Source organism: Crocuta crocuta, unplaced genomic scaffold (genome assembly GCF_008692635.1).
Source record: "Crocuta crocuta isolate KB4526 unplaced genomic scaffold, BGI_CrCroc_1.0 scaffold687, whole genome shotgun sequence".
Classification (NCBI taxonomy): domain Eukaryota; kingdom Metazoa; phylum Chordata; class Mammalia; order Carnivora; family Hyaenidae; genus Crocuta; species Crocuta crocuta.
In genome coordinates this window covers 2,968,436-2,991,167 of record NW_027530182.1, presented here as the reverse complement: position 1 = coordinate 2,991,167, position 22,732 = coordinate 2,968,436, and the positions used below count along the sequence as shown (strand labels likewise).

General features: G+C 36.7%; 1 protein-coding gene across 2 annotated transcripts in view; it reads right to left on the bottom strand.

The window, feature by feature from the left end:
* Positions 1 to 557: 557 nt before the first annotated feature.
* Positions 558 to 22,732, bottom strand: part of CNTLN (centlein) — a 283,942-nt gene continuing 261,767 nt past the window's right edge. For both annotated transcript variants that reach the window (XM_077765063.1, XM_077765065.1), the window contains exons 24-26: positions 15,771 to 15,956; positions 13,023 to 13,100; positions 558 to 1,916 (exon numbers count right to left, since the gene is read on the bottom strand). In XM_077765063.1, the coding sequence (XP_077621189.1) occupies positions 1,815 to 1,916; positions 13,023 to 13,100; positions 15,771 to 15,956 (366 nt within the window). In that variant the 3' untranslated portion in view covers positions 558 to 1,814. The remainder of the gene's footprint in view (positions 1,917 to 13,022; positions 13,101 to 15,770; positions 15,957 to 22,732) is intronic.

Below are 22,732 nucleotides of genomic sequence, written 5' to 3'. Positions count from 1 at the left end.
AGGCCTGCATAAAAATGCAGTCACATTTTTATCTTTGTAACAAAATGCTGTTGTGATCAGATACTACATTTAAAATCTTGTAATTTATTTTCTACCATTGTTTTCTTGTGAGTTGGGAATACTGTTATGAGTACCTAGTTTGGTAATGTCAATACATTGTGCATTCTTTCAGCATAGGTATAATGTCACTCTATAATACTCACATGTTTTGCCATCTAATTCAATAGCAAGATAATTCACACTCTGCTATTTCCTAAAAAAATGTGACATTGATTGCCATTTTCCTCTTCTTTTCTTGTTTTGACATGATGGGTATGCACTGGTATATTTTTTTAAAAAGCACGGTAGAGTAGTACTTGTGACATTTAAAATGCTGTCAAGTTGTAATTGTGTCATTGTGATTTGTAGCGTGCTAAGAAGTAGTGCAAAGTGACCACAGCATCACATATGGTCTGGGCTACACAGTCACTTGTGCTACTATAGCTTGAAAGCAGCCATAAACAATACATAAATAAATGACCATCACTGTGTTCCAATAAAACTTTATTGATGGGACACTAAAATTTGAATTTCATATAACTTTCACATGTTATAAAACATATTCTCTTTTTGTCTTAAACCATTTGATAATGCAAAAATCATTCTTGGCTTGTGGGCAACACAAAAACAAGTGGCAGTCCAGATTCGGCCTGTGGGCCATAATTTGCCAACCGCTGCCTTAACCTCAGGGGACCTGTATTCTAAAGGAAAAGGGGGGGAGAAAATAACATGGAGATATAGACATGAACAGGTAAAATAGTTTTCTGTGATAAAGGAAATGAAATAGCTAAGGTAGCCAGGGAATGTGTCTCTGAGGGATTAGATAAGGTGATCCTGAGTGATGAGAAGGAGCCAGTTATGAGAAAAATGGAGTACTGACTATTCTAGAAACAGAACAGCAAGAGTATAGGCGGGAGGGAGGAAGATGTCTGGTGAAGCAGAGGAACCAAAAAGGTCACGTGTGGCAGGAACATAGTGAAGAGGTGAAATGGGAGTGAGCCTATTTGGAAATCTAAACAGAGATGACAGCATTATTAAGAATTTGAATTTAGTTAGTTGAGCACAGTGGGAGTTAGGCTGGATATAGCCTAACTTTCTACACCGGGCTTGTGGCCCTTGCTAGTTTAGACGACCACGCAATTCTTGTGAATTTAAAACAATGAAAGGGAGAGAAGGAGAAAATGTTTTTATTTTTGCCACATAGTTCTAGGAAAATACAGTGTCTCCTACATAATCCAGTATATTGAGAACAGATATCATTGGACCACACAATTTATTTCCTTAAATTCTCATCCTTAAGATATGATGCTTCATTTTATATTTGCTTACAAAACAAATGTGCTTTTGTTTCATTGGATGATTTAAAGCCTTTTATAGTGGTTTTATGCAAATGGTCTAGTTTCTTTATAAAACTTAAAACATTCAATCCTCAGCTTACACCTTTTTCTTCTTATAGTCAGACCAATTTGTGTGTCCAAGCTTGTTCCAATTTCTTCTACTGCACTGGTGGAAGGAAAATCATTTTTAAGTTTGCATTGATTTGTGGCAATATTTGTATTCAACAATCAAATGCTACACTATTTCCTTTTAAATGGCTGTGTACTTAATTAGTTTCACTTGTTCAGCAGTTAATTAGTTTCAGAGACTTCTTATTTTGGTATCGAACCTGACTATTGATGGCTGGAGCAGATACCGTATCAGGATTGCGATGCATGGTCTCCAGTCCCACCACACAAAAAGTTTTCACATCTGAAAAAAAGCTCTTCATCGTAATATCATCTGATATCTTTCATTATTGTGAAATATCCTTCAACTAGTTTCTTTCTTTCATTTATTTTCTCCAGTACTGCTTCTAATAAATATGAGGCAAAAGGAAGCTGTAAGAGAAACACAGAAAAAAAGATGATCAAAGCTCTATATTTTCTTCAGCTCAAAAACACACTGAATATCATTAAACCATTAGAACTCAGCTATTTGCAACTTTGCACCCATAATGGCACCCTTCTGGGTCTCTTTTCAACTGATCTTCCTGGTCAGTGTGGGTAATTTTGTCTTTTATAATAAAAATGATAAAAGAGCAGAAGTAAAATGAAAAAAGATAAACGCCTTATTGAACAATTCATGGTTTACTGACCATGTTAATGATGTAATCTGCAATACAAGCAGTTGAGCCATTTATCTTCAATCAGCTGATCAATAGCAGGTTACAGTCATCTCCAGGGCCCACAGGCCCACAGAAGTAGTACTGTATGCTCATCACTCATAAAAGAATGAGAGAGAACTATCAATACACTTGTCTGTGTGAGAGCCCAACACCTCAAGAGTTGTAGGGTAAAATTTCAGAGGGGAAAAAAATGGCAAAAGTATAACCCATTGATTAAGTTACAGAAAAGTTTGTTTGGCACATCAAAGTGTAATACACATGTTGCAAACTGCTGAGTTGATGAAATGTAAGAGTACATTTTTAAATTTCATAATTTATATAACTTTTCTGGTGAAGTTTCATTACTCCCTCTGCTTCACTGGGTTTCCGGTAGAAGTCCGAGTCGTCTAATGTATATATATAGGCTGTAAGTAGAAGAAAAGGGAAAATCTTCTCCAACTTCCTTTTGTCTCCTTCCGAGCTGTCTGGTCTCACAGAAGAGGTTTCTAATAATTAAGATGTTCATTATGCCATTTCTTGGAGTTAACCTTTTGACTAACCAGGGAAAGACCACTTTTGTGTCCCTGAATATGTTGATGGAGATGCTTGCCATGCCCAGTCCCCTTCCCCACAAAGGAAGTACCATCAGGTCCTTTTTTGTGCCAGGACGACCACGGGCAGCATCTGTCATCAGCACCTGACCGAAGACCGATCTCCGCTCTAGGAGGTGCTCGGCTGTGCTCAGCTAAGGTGACTATAATTCGCTCAACCAACCAGAATGCTCTTTTCTGAATTTGAACTGGGGGTACACAGAAAAGGTTGCCCAGTAGCAGTGAAACAACAGGCCAGACAGGCACAAACAAACAGATTATGCAGACGATGAAAGAGAAGCAGAGACTGAAACTGGTCTGAAGGACTGCCTCAGATCTCAAGTTTCTAACAAAAAGGTTTTGTTTTAACTTCTTTCTTATCTTTATAGACTGCCTTTTCCTTAGGGCAGTCTAAGTCTATGCCAGGAGCTTCACACATGGTCTTCCGTGAAACTTACTAGTGAAGAAAGCATAAGATACCAAAATATCATATTTCTTCAGTTCTGGAAACAGACTTGAATAGAAGACACATACATTGAGTTAAAAACAGCTTTTTCTGGGGGAAAAAAAACCCTACTACCCCACTAAATATATGCATACTGTGTTTGCATTCCAATGTCAAAAATAAGAAAATGCAGGGAAAAAGCATCTTAGAATCAAGGAAGAAGAATGTTAGACACCTTTCTGCATGGTACGGATACTAACAGCAAATCATTGACAGATTGCTCTTCTGGGATGCAGAAAACGGTTATATTTGGCAAAACTGCCGGTCTTATAAATTAGATCATTTAAATTCTCAGAGCATTAATATTAGATGTTAAGGGAATGCACATACAAAATAATAAAAAACTATCAGGCGACCTTCTTTCATGTTGGCCATGACCATCAGTACCATATGCATTCTTATCAAGAAGGCAGATAAACAGATGTTTTCTGGTGGAAAGAAAATGTAATTTCCTCAAGGTGTTCAAGGGAAAGAAGGGTTCTGTGACCAAATAAGTTTGGGTAACAAATCAAACTTTAAAAAAGTTCCTTTGGGGCGCCTGGGTGGCTTAGTCGGCTAAGTGTCCGACTTCGGCTCAGGTCATGATCTCACAGTTCGTGGGTTCGAGCCCCGCGTCGGGCTCTGTGCTGACTGCCAGCTCAGAGCCTGCAGCCTGTATCTCCCTCTCTCTCTGACCCTCCCCTGCTCACGCTGTCTCTCTCTCTCTCTCTCTCTCCCTCAGAAATAAATAAAACATTAAAACATTAAAAAAAAAGTTCCTTTATTTCAGGATCTCTTCTTATAAGCTTTAAGATATTAACGGACACTGTCAGTCCCCAAGACAGCAATGCGATATCCTGTTTCTAAATGCATTCACCCATGCTTTTCTCAGGGTCTGTTTGTCACGCGGAACTAGCAATCCATGGAACACACTTTGGGAAATGTGTTGGTCCTGCAATTTCCGATGTAATACTGTCGCAGTACTTTCACCAGACCACAGTGTACTGACATTAATCATCTTATTTGCTTATCACATTTTCAAGTTAAAACATAAGCCTTTTTATCTTCTGATCGCCACGGTTTTCAACATGTCAGGTACTTGGAAATTTCACTTCCTTTAAGAAAAAAATCTATCTCAAAGAATTTCTCTTCCAGGAAGGCTCCGAGGTGGAACAAGAGGTCCATTTACTAATTTACTACTGACAACTCCCTTTATTCTCTTCCTCTGGCTCCCAATAAAACAAAAAGCCCCACAGTTAAATACAACTGTTTGTCAATACTGTTTTTATTGGATTGTAAGCTTCTTTCAAGCTTTGTATGGAGGCTAACACATATGGATTTCAAAATGCGATCAATCTTTTAATCATGATGCACAGTACGTGCACATCTATCTCCCCTTATAGGTTCTTCTATTTCTCTCTGAAAATAGGTGAGGAGAATATTATTATCTGTCTTTATATAATATTAAATGAAAATTCATATATCTTAAAAGTCAGTTGGAGATACTTTAATTCAACCTTTCTATTTCCTTTTTCATAAACCAACTCTGAATTTCTTCCTCCAAACATAGTGCTCACTCTATTTGCTTTTTATGACTTGTTGTTCCCGGGAACTGTAAGTCCAGCTCTCAAAGAGGCCTTTTGAAAGTTATTCTTTTTAATATGTAAGGATCAACTGTAATTTTGTAAAATATAAAATTAATGTAATTTTATGATAAAATTGTTAATAATCGAAACAAACCTAGAAGACGACTAAGGAAAAGTCAGAATTACAAAACATTTCATAGAATATACTTCTTGTTTTCAAGTGGATATGACTGTTTTTCAAATGAATACCATAACTCACAATAACTGTTGACCAAAAAATTTTCAACACGTGTCCCTCCTACTTTATAAATTGTTCCTTATTCATGGAGTAGACTCAATACATCTTCAAATAACGAGTGGACTAGCAGTCTTGGTTTCAAAAATAGCTTCTCTTGCCAAGAAGCACTGCTCTTTATTTGGCAAACTTCTTTCATAGATTATACAGATAAAAATCTTTGCTTAGTCTAGGATGAATTAATGAAAATTCTTGTCTTCTGAGAGTGGTTAAGAATGGGATGTTTAAGTTTCCTGGCTATTTTAGTTAATTGAGAGTAATCACTTTTCTCACTTACAGATTATTAATTCTTAAATCTTACAAATTACAGGGGCTCAGTCAGTTGAGCCTCCAGCTCTTAATTTTGGCTCAGGTCATGATCTCATGGTTTGTGGGATGGATACCCGCATGTGCTGAGAGCACAGAGCCTGCTTGGGACTCTCTCTCACTCTCTCTGCACCTCCCCCCCAAATAAATAAATAAGCATTTAAAAAATCTTATAAATTCCAGTTAACCTGAAGACTGGTGGAACAAATTTAGTCTACTGTGATTCAATAGAGTTCTTCAAAAGCTTATAGTATCAAACGGACATCAATTCTCAACATAGAGCTATAGACTGGGTGCAGTTAAGACTTTCTTTAAAATATAAAATACCTTGGAAAGTGCTTTAAAATCTGCATAGTTTGCTTGTTTGCCCCCCCTCTTTTTCTTTTTTTTTTACTGCAGAACATTTTAGAAACATTAAAAAGACCAGGAAACTTGAGTCTAGATGAAGTGCAAGGTTATCTCACACAAGGTGCTTAGAGTCCATTAAAATCTCTCTCTCTGCATTCTGGAGGGTACTCCCTCAGACACAGAAAGCACAATTATTCTTTCATGGATAGGATTTTGGAGTTGGATTTAGCAGCAGCAACCTGACTGGCCAACAACCACACCTTCTCATGTGCCCCATCAAATGTATCTGAAACCACAAACCTGATGATTATGCTGCCTAGGATTTCATCTCAGATGGCATATGCCAGGGACTGTGAAGTCCAGAAAGCCTGCATGATTTCGCTTTCTCTTGCATAACAAAGGAGAAGGGATACTCCTGGGTATGACAATACAGAGTCCCACAGGCTTAAACGCTTTGACATCAGGGGAAGAGGAGACAGGTGAAGAGTTGATACTGTGTGAGATTTCTTGGTATGGGAATTTAACTAGGACATTGGAACAACTGCGCTTTGCTTGCTGTGTGGTGTAACCCTCACGTGGGTCTTCCTAATCATTCAGGCCATCCCTACTGCAAAAGGTGATTTCTATTAGGGAGCGATTTCCCATGATTTCACACAGATTGCCAGCTTATCTCACAAGTAAACACCTACAGATGTTTGTCTTTAGGAGCTGGTATGCCACTGACACAATCTCAAGTTTATCACCCACACAAGTTGTGGTTTCATGTAGGTGTTTCTGTATAAAGGTGAGACATCAATGATGGCTGCAGATGTTTGAGAGCTATACTGGAAAAATAACAAAGCCTAAGGTCCGTATCTATAAAACATATAGATAACAGCCTGAGCACTGACTGCCATGTGCTCTTAACAAAATCTAAAGAACGAGATGAACGATTTAACCCTTTTCACTCTTGTTTTTGGTGTGAAAACTATTACCAAGAAGATACCACTTTTACAACACAAATTGACTTTAATCTAGCTTGAGTCCTATTGAGAATAATATATTACATTTTATGTAGTATACCTGCTCTTACTGGAAACATGAAAGAAGGCTGAACATGGTTAATTTTTTTTTAAAAAAAGATTCCAGGAAGGCTCTGAATGGAGAATTTTGAACTCTTGCTAATTCAGCTAGATATGAAAAAGCTGCGTGGGTGGCTGAGTGTGTGGGTTCATGTGTGTGAGCTGGGGTGAGTGAATATGGCTGCATGTGCATGCGTGTGTTCTAAGTGCCACACGGAAAGCAACAGACTAGATGTGTTCCGAGTTCTAAGGAGAAACTTTTAAGTCAACCTTCAGGCCGGAAGTTACTCTATTTACAAAAGCCAGGGAGGTTTATAAACCCTTCTCACTGCCATATTGCAAGGATTCTGTAGAAGGTAAGCATATTTCACAGAGAGGGCACTGGAGAAAGAGCCATTTTAAATTTCAGCATTCACAAGATCTGAAGCAACTAATAGGAATGGGATATTTAAAGCTAAAAAAAAAAACCACTGATTAAATTCTGTACTTTAAATTCTCAACAGCTGAAGGCAGAAAGAAATTTTGATATGGTCCCACCGCAAGAAAATAATCTCCAAAAAGTGGACTAAAATGGACTGAATAAAATCTGGAAAAGGATTAGCAAATAATAAAGAACAGGGCAAAACCAAAATGAAATCAACACACATTTTCTAGCCATTCCCAGCTCAAGGTTTTTATACCAATCCTTGTAAAGAGCCATGTGTTTATAACTGTATATAATTTATTTTGTACAAATATACATATTTTAACATATAGGCCCATAATTCTGTTCAAGTTGTTTAATATTCACAGTTTATATATTTTAACTCTTTGTTTATTGTCCTTCACCCCCAGAAATGTAAGCTCTACGAAAGATGTAATTTTTGTCTCCTTTGCTCACTTCTGTACTCCCAAACCTGAAATAATAATGTAGGAGGCACTATGCACATGTTTTATAAATGGATTCCATAGTATAAGTTCAGTGTTATCTCCATGAACTCTCTACTGCCTTTTAAAGTCCCAAGTAAAAAGGACTGTTTCAGGTATTATTAAGGCCTAAAAGCAAAGCTAAATGACCTTTATTATAATTTTAATTTTGAAAATCAGAATGGACAGAACAAATAAACAGTTGTCTCTTAGAAGGCAGAGTATAAATGACTCCTAGTTTGGATATGTGAGAAGGTAAATATCGGTCAGAATGAAATAGAGGGACATCTCCTTATGTGCCAAATGAAAGGAAATACATTAAGTAGGATATAAAATAACTTACCTCATTTGTTCAAAATATGACCAGGAGACAGAAGTTCAAATTTAAATTCATTTAAGGCAATCTCTGCTAATTAATGGTAGAGGACATGGCATAGGTGATATAAGAAATTTATTGAATTTACCTTTTTTTTTTTGAGAGAGAGAAAGAGAGACAGTGTGCAAAAGCAAGAAAGGGTAAGAGAGAGGAAGAGGGAGAAAATCTTAAGCAGGCTCCATGTTCAGCACGAAGCCTGAGGCGGAGCTCGATTTCTCAAACTGTGAGACCATAACCTAAAGCTGAAATCAAGAGTTGGACGTTTACCTAACTGAGCCACCCAGAAACCCCTATTGAATTTACTTTCAAATGTATTCTTTCTTCAAGGCTCCTGTGGCTCAGTCAGTTAAGTGTCCAACTTCCACTTCGGTCATGATATCATAGTTTGTGAGTTCAAACTCTGCTTGGGCTCTGTGCTGACAGCTCTCGGAGCCTGGAGCCTGCTTCAGATTCTGTGGCTCCCTCTCTCTCTGTCGCAACCCTGCTTGTGCTCTGTCTCTCTCTTAAAAATGAATAAACATTAAAATTTTTTAAAATAAATGTATTTTTCTTTTTTGATATTAAAGAGAACATCTTTTAAATGGATCTATAGTTCACACAACACAAAATTCACCGTTTAAAGTATGGAATTCATTGGATTTTAGTATATTCACAAAGTTGTGCCACCATCACCACTATCTCATTCTAGAACATTTTTGTCACCCTCTAAAGAAACTCTGTACCCAGTAGCGGCCACTCCCTGTCGCCCTGCCCCCACCCCCATCCCCAGGGCAACCACCAGTCTACTTTCTGTCTTTATAGATTAGCCATTCTGGACATTTCATATGAATGCAGTCAGACTACATGTGGCCTTTTGTGTGTGGCTTCTCTCACTTAATGTAAGGGTTGCAGGGTTAGGCTGTAGCATGTATTACTACTTCATTCCATTTTATGGCTGAATAATAGTCCATGTATACATACGCCACATTGTATTAATCCACTCATCAGCTGATGAACATTCATGTAGAAGTTTTTGTGTGGCCATGTGTTTTTATTTATTATGGGTATATACCTAGGGGATGAAAACTGCTGGATCATATAATCTCTATCTTTAACTTCCTGAAGAGCTGACAGGCTCTTCCCCAGGAGAGAATGTCATTTTACATTCTCCGTAGCAATGCACGAGAGTTCTAATTTCCCCACATCTTCACCAACCCTTGGTATTGTCTGTCTTTTTCATGACAGCCAACCTCCTAGGTGTGAAGCAGTACCTCACCTTGGTTTTTGGGTTCTATTTCCCTGATGGTTGAGCGATGTTGAGCACCTTTTCATGCCCTTGTTAGCTATTTGTTTATCTTCTTGTAGAAATGTCTATTCATATCAGTTTTTTTCCTTTTAGTTGTTGAGTTGTAAGAGTTTGAAATGTGTTCATAAATGGTTAAATTTCACTGAGAAAAGCCAGAGATGCTAGGCCGAATTAATGAAAACTCGCGAGTCCTTGAATATTGTTAATGGAATGCATCTACTCAATTTTCTATGGCTTCAGTACTGACATCTCCTCCCTATCACATCTGATCTACGCCTTTTGGTTCCTCAAACTCTTAGAGGTATCATTATCTTTCTCTTTATGTGGGATATTAAACTCAACCATCTATGGTTTCTGCTTTCTGACTCCATCTAATCTCATTACTGCTGTTGATTCAAACACTATCATGTGGATCACATCTATCTCATTCTTTCTGTTTTTACGGCGAGGGCACATACAGACCCTCACTGCCCTTTGTCTAAACTATCTTCCTGCTCCCAGTCTCTCCCCTTAAAAACCTACTATGTGCTGATCTCAAGTATCTTTCTAAAGCACAACTGTGATCATATCGGTTTCCTCTTGCTCACAAGCTTTTATAGTTTGGTCCCAGCCTACTTTTTCTATCTGTTTTTTTTCTCCCCCTCCATAAACTATAGAAGAACTAATATGGAAGGGTTCTCCCATCCTATTATAATAGTTAATTTGCTTATTTGCCTCTGCTATAAATTGTAAGTTTTTAAAAATATAATAATGAAGATGAATTAACACAAGTAAAAATGTTCAAAGAAATTAAAAGGCAGCTATGCCATACAATAACAGTAGGTATCAGAAAGATTTTTTTTAGTGTAATTTTTATTGCTAGCAATCTGTGGGAACAAAAGTGAGGTGCTGATATGATTAAGCATAAAATCTCCAATTGCATCCTGACTACTTGAAGCAAGGAGGCCTTTTGCACTCTGCATTAAATATACAAAAGTTCAGGTTTCAGCCCTTTTAGTTTTCACACACTTCTGGCTGGCAGCAGTAGGCATTATATTGTTGTACAGTCCCATATTGCCACATGGCAGAACCGCTTTTTATTTTGTGGTAAATATATGAACGCAAATTTGCACCGAATAAATGCAGAGAAGATTTTCTTCGAAAGAAAATAATTTTGTGGCTTAATCCTTAAACAAAAGATAAAACCAGAGGGACAGACTGACTCCTATGATCCGAGAATTTCCTTCCAGCACCCAACACAGAGGTCATAAAAGAGAAGTTATCCAATAATCTTATCTTCAAAATATTCTAATAACCGAATTTCAACACTGAATTTCTTTTTTAAGGAAATGCGCTCAGTTATTCCACAGCTTGAGGATTACGCAGCCTCAGATACACAGAACTGTATGTCGTACTAAGCAAATGTAGGAATGAACATACATATCCTTTTAGAGGCGTACCAGCCTTTAAAAAAAACTGGCGGACAAAGGAAACCTTTTCTAAAATTCAGGACAAATGTAATTGCTGGAATGGAGAGAGAAGAAAAGTAGGCTAAAAGAAAAAGATGTTTTCTATTTTATAGATTTTTCTCTTGGGTGTAATTATGAAGTGACATTCAAGTGCAACCAATGAAGTCACTATTTTTTTCTCACAAAATTCAAAGACATCAGCAAAACCACCTCTGTCAGTAATAAAAATAAAAAGTCTTTGACTTTTTAAATGTTTTCGTACTGTCACAGTGGAATAAAATTAGCTTGAAAAATGATCTAAAGGCACATGATGCAGTTCATTATGTGTAACAGCAACAGCAGTGCTTTCCCAGTGTTCATAAAGCTGCACCATTAAATTTACCTCCAGTCAATAATTAGGAGTCCACAAATAAACCTGGGCAATTAAATCAATACTGCCAGGCAATTATATTCCAGAGTCCAGGCTCAGTGGCACAAAAAGGCACTACATCAAACTGCAGTATTAAGTGGTCTAATGCCATTTTCCACGGGAATTTTTTGCACTGACTAAGTGGCGTAAGCATACATCCAGATAATGTAGCATGTGCGCGTGCACATCTACAGAGGTGACTCAGAAAAGCAGGTCTGGGGTCCATACAGCTTTAGTAAAATTGAATAAAGATTTACACATGGGGATTTATTTTTTTATGTTCGTAACTGATGACAAAAGTTCCGTATTAAAGAGGCATGTTTACAGATTGAACATTAAAAAATTCATTTAAAAGTTTATGTATTTTTATCATTTTTCAAGCCTAAATATAAACCTGTCACCATCATTACTGAACTCCTTTGGTGTGCCGGCCGCTGGGCTGGGTGCTGGGCATGCAACATAATTAAGAAATGGCCTTTCTTCTCCAAAGCAAGATGTCACTGTAGAAGACGTCTGCACTTAAAGAACTTTAAGCAAAGACTGCCCATCACCTTCTGTTACTATGGAAGTGATTCCAGATAACATTTCAAAAATATATAAAACTGACGCTAAGAATATGAGTAGTTCATGTATTATTTACTCATCCTTGACTTTTCCAGAAGTCTAGACGCTGTAGTTTGTTCATATAAATGTAAAATAATTGTGTCAGAAATCTGCTTTTATTTTTAATCTTTACCCAGGAACACGTATGATGGCTTTACAAACTTACAGGACAGTACTGTATGTGTATATTTTTTTGCTATTTTGAAAAATACATTTTAGCTCTTTTTATCCTTGGTTCATTTTTAAAAGAGACAATTAGGTTGAGCAAAAAGAACTCTATTGAAAAAGTTTTCGAATACATTACATGCTGCCGGTGATGTCAAAACAAAAGCTGGCTATGACTAGAAAAGCAGGGCTCTCACCTGCCAATAAACTGCCCTTGATCACTTACAAGAGGGGCACATCCCAGCAGACTCTATGTGTATTAAAAAAATACTTGAAAGGAAAGAAAAAGTATCACACAGGTCACAGCAGCCGTCTCAATGGACCCCTCAGGGATTTCAACTCGTCTTGGCCTTGTCATCCTCTATGCAGCTTTCCACTCGGCCCAGAAAATGTCGATAGGAAAATGTTTGAGGGGCCTCTGGTGGAAATTTTTTCATTCTTTCTGCATTGACAGGATGCCAAATCAATATTTACTTCCCACTAACAAGCTGCTCGAGGTCTCAGTAGAAAATATTGTAGAGAATGCGGGAAGACACAGTAATAAACAGCTGTCTGGCTGTGAGGAAAACATGAATTGACTGGAAACAGGTCCATAGTAAAAGGTCACTGAAACCCATGAACTCCTCAGGTGTCCATATCAACTACTAACTTTAAAGACACATAATAAAGAATCTCTTTCCCTAAGAGGGCTGAGAGAATGGATCCTTTTCAGTGTAGCAAGCATAGAGGCTGACTCGATAATTTAATTAATGCATTTGCTAAGACCTATGTTGGCTCTTCCCAAGGCATTTGTTTCATTTGTTAAGTCAAAAGTACAAATAGAGGGTTAACTTTTCTGTCTACCTATTGGAATACTTCTTTACCTAACAGAAGTAAATAATGTGTAAGTGTTTGCAAAAAGTTCAACAACAGGGAAAAATGTAAGGCTTGGAATATTTTTTTAGAAGTTTTAATACATGAAGCATAAAAATGAAATACCTGTCCTTCAAGGAGTTTCTGAATGTACAACAGCCATTCCCGGTCATTTTCAGCATTCATCTTCATCCTTTCCATTTCCTAAATGAAGAAAACCAAAAGACTGGTGTTAATTGCATATATATGAACTTGATCATACTGTTAGACACTAAATAAATTTAGAGACATACTATAGAATGGGATTCAACAAAGACCGGCCTATCCCTCCAGAGTAGGGAATATGCAAATCTGTGCTCTTAATAACACTTTATAAATACTGACACGTGGAAGATAAAGCTCTATTTCTCTATTGTACAATATAATTCAGGAATATTTTATTTCTGTCTTCACAGTGGAGCTCAAGGTAGGGACTGAGATGGAAGTAAAAGTGATTAAAATAAAGTGAAGAGTAAGACAGAGCTGTATAGAGGTGGCCGGGAGGCTCAGTAGGAGGGGCTTGTGACTGTTGATATTGGCATCATGAGTTTGAGTCTCACATCGGGTACAGAGATTACTTAAATAAGTAAATAAACTTACTAAAAAGACAGAGCTGTATAAAAGAATCATTTACAAGTAGCCCATGTGAGATAACAATAAACCTTATACTAAAACAGTCTGACTTGTCAATAGATAATTAAGGAGTAATTGTTACAGGTACAGACAAAATAGGACATGGCATGTCACTGGGGTATTTAAATGCTTGCTTATTTAAAACATCCAATAACTGACTGATAAGCAAGGGGCACTCCAACTTACAGTGTTGTAAGTCCCTAAATATTTAAACCCGGCAATTATCAAGGTAAAATATTTCTGAAAGTATGCATTCATATGTGCAATTGATTATTCAGTTAAAGTCATGATTCCAAAAAAATAAAATCATGATTCAGTTTACAAAAAGATGGACTTTTCAAAAAGGTAAAGGTTTGGGAAACTAACATTCGTTACAATTTACTATATGCCAGGTATGCCACTAGGCACTTCATATAGATTATCAGTTTTTACATGAATTTGCTAGACTTCAATGCAGCAAAGAATATAAGTCAGCTGGTTTGGGCTCTGCTTGGACAAGTCCAGTCAACTCTCTATAATTAAACCTGTAAATGTATCAAGGTACAGAGTTCTTTTTCTTCCAGGACAACTTGCACTGAAGGTTATGTGATATGCAGACTTCAGTGCTGTATGTTCTGGCTCTAGAATGCATCTGCCCAGAGGCTGGGGTGCTATTTCTTCACAAATATGTGCCAGCTACTCTTTGGGGCTATATAGAGAGATCTGATTCATATACCTAACGAGGAAAACTTTTTTCTAATTTGTCCATTCAGTGAGGGTACGTTTTCCTAATTTGTAAGCCCAGAGAGGGCATCTTTTGAGACCACACAAAGCCAATGGGCCTTTCTTCCAGAACACTTATCTGTGTGTATGCACACACATGCACACGCAAACACACACAGACACACAGACACAGACACACAGACACACAGACACACACACACACACACACACACACACACACACGAGGGATTTTGGTAATGTGCCTGTTTTAAAACTCTTAGGCAACAGTGGAGGACGCAACCCTAATTCTCTGAATTCTGTTAGGATTCTCATTATCAATCAACAAATTTTAATTAAATGTCTATAATAATATATAGTTAATACCTCTGCCAGAGACACTATTATTTCCTGTGTGTACTGTATTTGATAGTATATTTGATAACGCTCCTGTCCTTCAAAGTTCAGAATTCACAAAGTAAATTTAAAGTGTAGAAAAGTCACAGGTATTGTGGCATAGGTGCTGAAAACAGGAAACTGATAGGTCACTATCCTATTCACCCATGGGATAAAAATAATCTCGTAGGATTTTTTGACCTTTTTTCTAAGAATTCTTGGCTGTTTCAAAACCTTTGCAGATCTGGTCTGCTCCAGATTTTTTTTTTCTCCAAAAGTTTTTTAGGAAGCTTATGGGGGTGCTGGCAAATGTTCTCATACAAACATTTACATCTACCATATTACTTATTTGTTGAGCAAATATTTACTGGGAAGCTACTATTGCCGTCATCTTAAAGTTTGCTAACAATAAAATCTAGTATTCATGTATTAAAGTTCAGAGACTTAATAGCAGAACAGGATTGAGTATCATCCTCAGGTTTCATGGAAGACTGTGTATAGGATGAGATTCTGTTGTCTATGAGGTAATAGCTATGATAAAAATGCAGTGGCCTCCCCAGAACTGCTACTGAAGACGCACATCTATATGCATATCAATTCACTCAGACATGAGTGCTTTACCCAGTTTAAAGCCATAAATATATTTTTCTTTAACTTCATCAACAATTTTGAATTTATCTAGGAAAGCCAATAGATTTACTATTTTTACTCACATAGGAGGAAAGGTTCTCAAATCAATGATGACCCACCTTAACGAAATCCATTCAAACTGGTTTAATTAAAAATAGTACTTACAAGATATATGATTAACTAAATTAAAGAAAATGGAAGAAACTGGAAAGGACTTGAATAACAAACAAGCAGGCATAAAGGTTCTATGTACCGGCTTTCTGTGTAATATTTCTGTATTACACAGTTAAATTTCTCTAAAGGTTTTCTGAGTTGGTTAATACACTTGGTGTAACTTTCACTGGTACATTGTCAAGCTTACCTTCATTCATACTATCTTAAAAGATGAAACTCTACGGATTATAAAACAAATAAGAGTATTTGCTTAAATTGAGTGTATAAAAAGCCCTTGATTAACAAACATTTAAATGATCTTACCATTTCGTCTTCTGTATCTAATATTTCCTCTAGATCTGACCGTGAAATGTTCAGGATAGAAGCTGCCAATGTCTGGGCTTTATGGGTTGAAGTTCTGCAAGCATCCCTGTTTTTCTGCATTTTTTTACGCTGTCTGATTTGTTGCCTTATCTCATAGACATCGTTTTGTAATTCTTTGACCAAAGCCTGCAACACATTGGAAACACCGTGGGCTCATATGGAAGTCATAAATGAAGACAAAGCAGTCATAATATAAAAATATGAGGATGTCAGCAAATCATTGCTTATTAGGATAACTCTGATCTTATTTATTCAGGAACACAATAGATTGCTCTTTACTTATTGTCCGTATGCAATAAAAGCTGTGTTAAATGAGCACCTAGCCAACTTGCCGGATTTACCAAACTCTCCAATCCCTCTTTCAGATTTACAGATTGGTGAATTCTTGTAGCAGTCGGGCTACTTTTCATCATGCCAGAGCATAACTATTCCTGCCCACTGAGCTGAGGCTATTTGTTTATTGCTGAATGTGTGTATATTCGTTGCAACAGGTTAATTGTATAATTAATTTAAGTATTACATAAACTGGTGAAATATGGCTACAGAATGAGAGCTCTTTCTATTTTTTTAAACTGGATTAGAAATCCTTTGTAAGGCCTTGATAAACGCAAGTTGAGCAAAAGTGTAATTAAAATATGTGTGGGCAAGACAACAATAAAGATAAAAAACAAACAAACATAGGACTATTGTACACGAGTCTTTAAGTTCTCCCTTTCAGAAAGGAATCAATGCTAGTCCACACCGTGCCTATGCATGCATGAGAAAAGGACACCCCTTACTCTGGGTGGACAGAGCTCTGGACCTCAGGTGCCTGGCTTTGTGAGCTGAGAGCATCCTAGCTAGATGTTTGGGTTTGTTTTGTTTTTTAAATTTTTTAATGTTTATTTATTTTGGAGAGAGAGGGAGAGAGACACAGTGAGCTGGGGAGGGGCAAAGAGAGAGAGACACACAGAATCTGAAGCAGGCTCCAGGCTCTGAGCTGTCAGCACAGAGCCCAATGTAGGGCTGAAATCCACAAACTGCAAGATCATGACCTGAACTGAAGTTGGACACTTAACCAACTGAGCCCCCAGGTGCCTCTGTTTGGGTTGTTTTTCAATCTTTTGCCAGTTCAAGCAATGTTGCAATAAATAACGGTGCTCATGTATACATTTTGCATCTCTAGGATATAACCCTAGAAGTGAAATTGCTGGACCAGTGGGTGTGTCTAACTATAATTCTGAAAGCTGTTAATCTCCCCACCCGCCATCCAAGATAGACCGCCACAAAGAACATATGAAAGTATTTGTGGGGCATCTGGGTGGCTCAACTGGTTAAGCATCCAACTTCGGCTCAGGTCATGATCACACAGTTTATGAGTTTGAGTCCTATATCGGGCTATCTGCTGTCAGTGTGGAGCCTGCTTCTCATCCTATGTCTACCCTCCTCCCCAGACCTCTCCAGCTTATGCTCTGTCTCTCTCTTTCAAAAATAAATGAACATTAAAAGAGGGGCTCCTGGGTGGCTCACTCAGTTGAGCATGGGACTCTTGACCTCAGCCCAGGTCATGATATCACCCTTCATGAGTTCAAGCTCTGGATCAGGTGCTGCACTGACAATACAGAGCCTACTTGGGATTCTCTCTCTCTCTCATTGCCCCTCTCCCACTTGTGCTGTCTCAGTCTCTCTCAAAATAAATAAACTGAAAAAAAAAGTACTTGTTTCTCCATACCATTAGCAAAACAGCAAACTGGGATTTTACCGTAGATTGGTTTTTTCACTGTATGTGTAAGTTTCATCTCTCTTATGGACAAAAAAAAAGGTGAACATCAGCCTTAAGAAATAATTATATTGTTTACTCATTTTTTTCTATTTTTCTTAGTGGTTTATAGGAATTGTTTATATATTGGGGATCTTAAATTTTTCTACTGTATATATATATATATATATATATATATGAATTTTTTATTCTTTGTATTTTTCTTTTGACAGTAAATAGTGTTCCATGCCAAGGAAAACTATTTCTTATTTTTAATATACTCAATGGTTGTTTTCCTTTCTTTTTCATTTTTCAATTTTGTGTAATACTTCAAAAAGTATTCTTCACAATGAGATATATATAAATGCATTTTCTAACCATGATTTTTTTTCTGCTACTTTTAAGTTTTTATTTTTCAATTTTCAATTTGTTACCTATTGGTCATTATTTAGAAATCACTACATAAAATCATACCTGGTTGTCCCATAACCATTCATTAAAAAGTCCATCATCCTCAGGGTGCCCAGGTCACTCAGTTGGTTAAGCATCCAACTTTGGCTCAGGTCATGATCTCATGGTTTGTGGGTTCAAGGTCCACGTCAGGCTCTGTGCAAACAGCTCTGAGCCTGGAGCCTGCTTTGGATTCTGTGTCTCCTTATCTCTCTGCCCCTCCACCACTCGCACTCTGTCTCTCTCAAAAATAAATCAACATTAAAAAAATTTTTTTAAAAAGTTCACCTTCCTCCCAGTTGAACTCTTATGTGTTTAGGTCAGTTTCTGGACTTTCTGTTCCATTCCATCTCTCTTTTTATTAGTGAAGTGTTATAACATATTTAAGCTAGTGAGGCTTTATAATAATGTTAACATTTGGCAGGCTATCTCCCTCCCATTACCCTTCTTTTTCAGATTTTTCTTGGTAATTTTTGCTTATTTGGTTTTCCATATGGAACTTTGTCTAGTTTGCCTCCCCTTAAAACTAAAATCTTGCTGGTAATTTTATTTCAATCATGTTACATTTTATTTGGATCAGGTTAACATTTTAACATGTTTGAGTCTTCCTAACTGAAGACCATGGAGTTCCCTTCCAGTGAAATATTTGCATTTCTTAGAATTATTTTTAAGTTTTCTCTTTATAGATCTAGCTTTTTCCTGAGCATTTTATTTTGTTTGGGGGGGGGGGCTGCTTCTTTCTTTTAAAAATTTATTTGTTTTTGAAAGAGAAAGTGTGAGTTGGGGAGGGGCAGAAAGAGAGGGCAAGAGAGAGAATCCCAATGAGGCTCCGCACTGTCAGCTCAGAGCCCAATGCGGGGTTCAAACCCATGAACCCTGATATCATGACCTGATTGGGGGCTGCTTCTAATACTGACTGTTGCTTGAATATACAAAGATTGTTGACATATATTTAGCTTACTGAAGCTTCTTATTTGTTATAATTTTACAGCTCCTTAGTTTCTAGGGATTGAGTCATATCTGCAAATATTGATAATTCTATCTCTTATTTCCCAAATATTATACCTCTAATTTCTTTCTTTTCTGATTGCATCAATTAAGTTCTTCCCAAACAGTATTAAATAGTAGTACTAATGGACATACTTGACTTCTTTCTAACTTTAGTGAGAGTCCTTCTCCTTCTTAGGAAATACTATGCCAGGTTTGAAATGAGAGCCATATTTTAATACATTAAGAAATATGTTTTAATATATTAATCTATAATACCTAGTTTAGTAGTTTTCTACTCATTTTTATTTTTTATAAAATATCAAATTGTCAGGACGCCTGGGTGGCTCAGTCAGTCAAGGGTCCGACTTCAGCTCAGGTCATGATCTCACAGTTTGTGGGTTCAAGCCCTGCACAGGCTCTGAGCTGAATGCTTGCTCGGAGCCTGGAGCCTGCTTCAGATTCTGTGGCTCCTTCTCTCTCTGTCCCTCCCCTGCTCACACTCTGTCCCACCCTGTCTCTAAAAGAAATAAATGTAAAGAAAAAATTTTAAAAAATCAAATTGTCTTAAGCCCATTTTACCATCCATATAAACTGTCATAATTTTCCATCATAAAGCTATTAATAGAATTATTAGTAATTTTCTTATATTTGAATTATCCTTGCATTTCTGGAATAAACTCCAGTTGGTGTGATATGTTATTTTTTGATGTGCTATTGACCTCTATTTGCTAACATTTTATCATAGGATTTCTACATTAATGTGAGACTGATTCTTTTTAGATTTGTGAAGTCTTTCTTTTTTAACAATCTACAGTGGTGTAATTTATTCATCAAATTCTAAAAATAAAATAATCCACACAAAATAATCTTCTTTACAAAAGAACTTGAAAAATAGTTAATCAAGGGGGTGCCTAGGTGGCTCAATCGGTTAGGCATCCACCTCTTTTTTTTTTTTTTTTTTTTTTTTTTTTAGTTTATATCCAAATTAGTCAACGAATAGTGTAATAATGACTTCAGGAATAGAATTTAGTGATTCATCACTTACATAGAATACTCAGTGTGTGCAGTCTTTTAAAAAAATTTTTGGAGGTATTTTTCTCTTTCCATGTGCTAGGGTAGTTTTAATGAGATTGAATTTATTTGTTCTTTACTGTAGTAGCACTTGTCTGAATTTGGCTTACTTAGTATTTACTGACAGGGAAGGTAGGAAGGTACCTTTCAGACAACTTGGTTTTAATATTCTCTTTGTTCTAGAGCAAGATTTGGAACATTATATTTTCCTAGAAAATTAACAATTTCATCCAGGCTTTCAAATATATCTGCATATAGTTGAGTGGCTTTCAAATTTATTTGTAGGTAGTTGAGCTAAGTAGTCTGCCACAATTTTTTCCCCCAGAGTCTGTGGCTACTGTTACTTATCACTTGTTTTGCATAGTTGTACTTTCTTTTTTCTTAATTAGGTAAGGCTACACCAGGTCCATGTATTTTATTGCTTTTTCTTTTTTTATGTTTATTTATTCATTTATTTAGAGAGAGACAGAGATAGAGAGACAGAGCAAGAGTGTGGAAGGGGCAGAGAGAGAGAGGGAGACACAGAATCCAAAGGAAACTCTGTCAGCACAGAGCCAAGGAGGGGCTCAAACTCATGAACCATGAGATCATGACCTGAGGTAAAGTTGGACACTTAACTGACTTAGCCACCAAGGCACCTCATGCTTTTTCTTTTCTTAAAAACAACTCTTGTTCACTTATTAATTGTACATTTTTAATTCATTAATTTCTATTTCAATCTTTAGGTTCTAGTTATTAGTTCTGGAGCTGTTTATTTTCATTTCTTCTTGTTTATTAAGTAAATATGTAAGGTTATAATTTTTTTAGCATTGTTTTAGTCATCCCATGGGTTCTGATCATTCCAGAATGTTATTCTTTTAGGGATATTGTAATTTGTTCACACTTCCCTTCTTGACCCAAGAATTTTTTTTTTCTTTTAAACATTGAGGCGGTAAGTGACCTCTGTTTCCTGGTTTTGTAATTAATTGTAATTTTACTGCATTTCTCCCAGAGAAAGTTATCTATACTATTTCTACGTTTCAGAATTAATTAAGGTTTCCTTTGTGGTACATCTCAGGTCAGAGTACCTGGATGCAGAATCCGAGAATTTGTGTGTGGGAGTCTGTTGTAGAAACAACAGCTGTAAGAAACTTCAGGAAACAGGACTAGACAAAAGTGAAGTGCGCTGCAGTTCTGACAGAGGCTTCACGCCAGCTCATTGGGAGCTCTGGAGGGAAGATGATCCCTCAGAGTTGTCTCATCTTTGTTTTTTCCCCTTTATACATGACATGAACTTTTACTTGGCTCTTCTTTCTTTTTTCCCATCCAGAAGCTTTACTAAAACACATCTAGGGTATGACATATTTAAGATCATTTTTCCCTGGTTTATGTTAGGTTCTTGTAAGTCTTTATTTCTGGAAATTATTGCTGAGTTAGAATTTCAATATTTGTTCTGTTCCATTATTTATTTTCCTCCTTGAAGACCCCAATTATACATATGTTGAATCTCTGTCACTTGCTTCATAAATCCTTTTCCCCCTAATACGTATTATTTTTAAACTTAGACATAATAAGTGAAATAGTGCATGCATTTTAAGTGTTTAGTTTAATGAGATTTGAGAATTGTATGCATGTATGTAGCCACTACCCTGCTCAAGATATAGAACATTTTCATACTCCAGAAATTTCTCTGATGTCTCTTCCTAGGCAATTTCTCCCACAGCGAAATACTAATTGTTGACATACACACACATTCTTATGAAACCAGCAATATATATGTTTTCTGAGATAATTTATTTTCTTTTACTTCTTTGCTTTGCCTGTCAACCTGCTTTCATCTGCTCCTACGTCTCATCATCTTTTCCTTAAATTCTTACAATTAATGCTATCTTAAACGTTTGCTTTTTAGAGGAAATTATTTTCTTAATATTTTAAACTCATACTGATATATTTTTTAAAATTTTAAAAAATGTTTTTATTTATTTTTGAGAGACAGAGAGAGAGAGACAGAGCATGAGTGGGAGAGGAGCAGACAGAGAAAGGCACAGAATCTAAAGGAGGCTCCAGGCTATGAGACGTCAGCACAGAGCCCACATGGGGCTTGAACTCATGAACCATGAGATTGTGACGTGAGCTGAATTCGGGCACAACCGAATGAGCCACTCAGGAGCCCCATACTAATACACTTTCATCTACTCTATAGCAACTTATCTGTGGTGAAATTTTTTTCTCTGCCATTAACTTTTGGTTTCTTTTTTCCATTCTTATTCTAGTATATTTGTATGGATACTGTGTTGGCTCATTTTTCAGGACTCAATTTTGAAAGAGAAGTTTTTTTCCTAGATCACCTATTTGCAGAAAGTTACATAGCAGAGGGGCCTGGGCTATTGTCCAGACTAGTGAAACTCTGCATATGACTTTAATGTTTTTTAATGAATTCCACTAGCCAGGTTATTTTTGTTATTTTGTTGTTATTATTTTTGTTGCCTCTTATTTCTGTGTCCTTTGCATGCTTTCACTAAAATACTCTGTTTTCATTGTTCGTCCATGTATTTTAAAAGAGTTTTAACTATAACCTAGGTCAGGTATGAAAAGGAGTTGAATTTTTCTTCATCATTCTTGTCTGCTGCATGATTCCAAAGGGACAGAGGAGGAGGAGTGATGATTTTGCCTC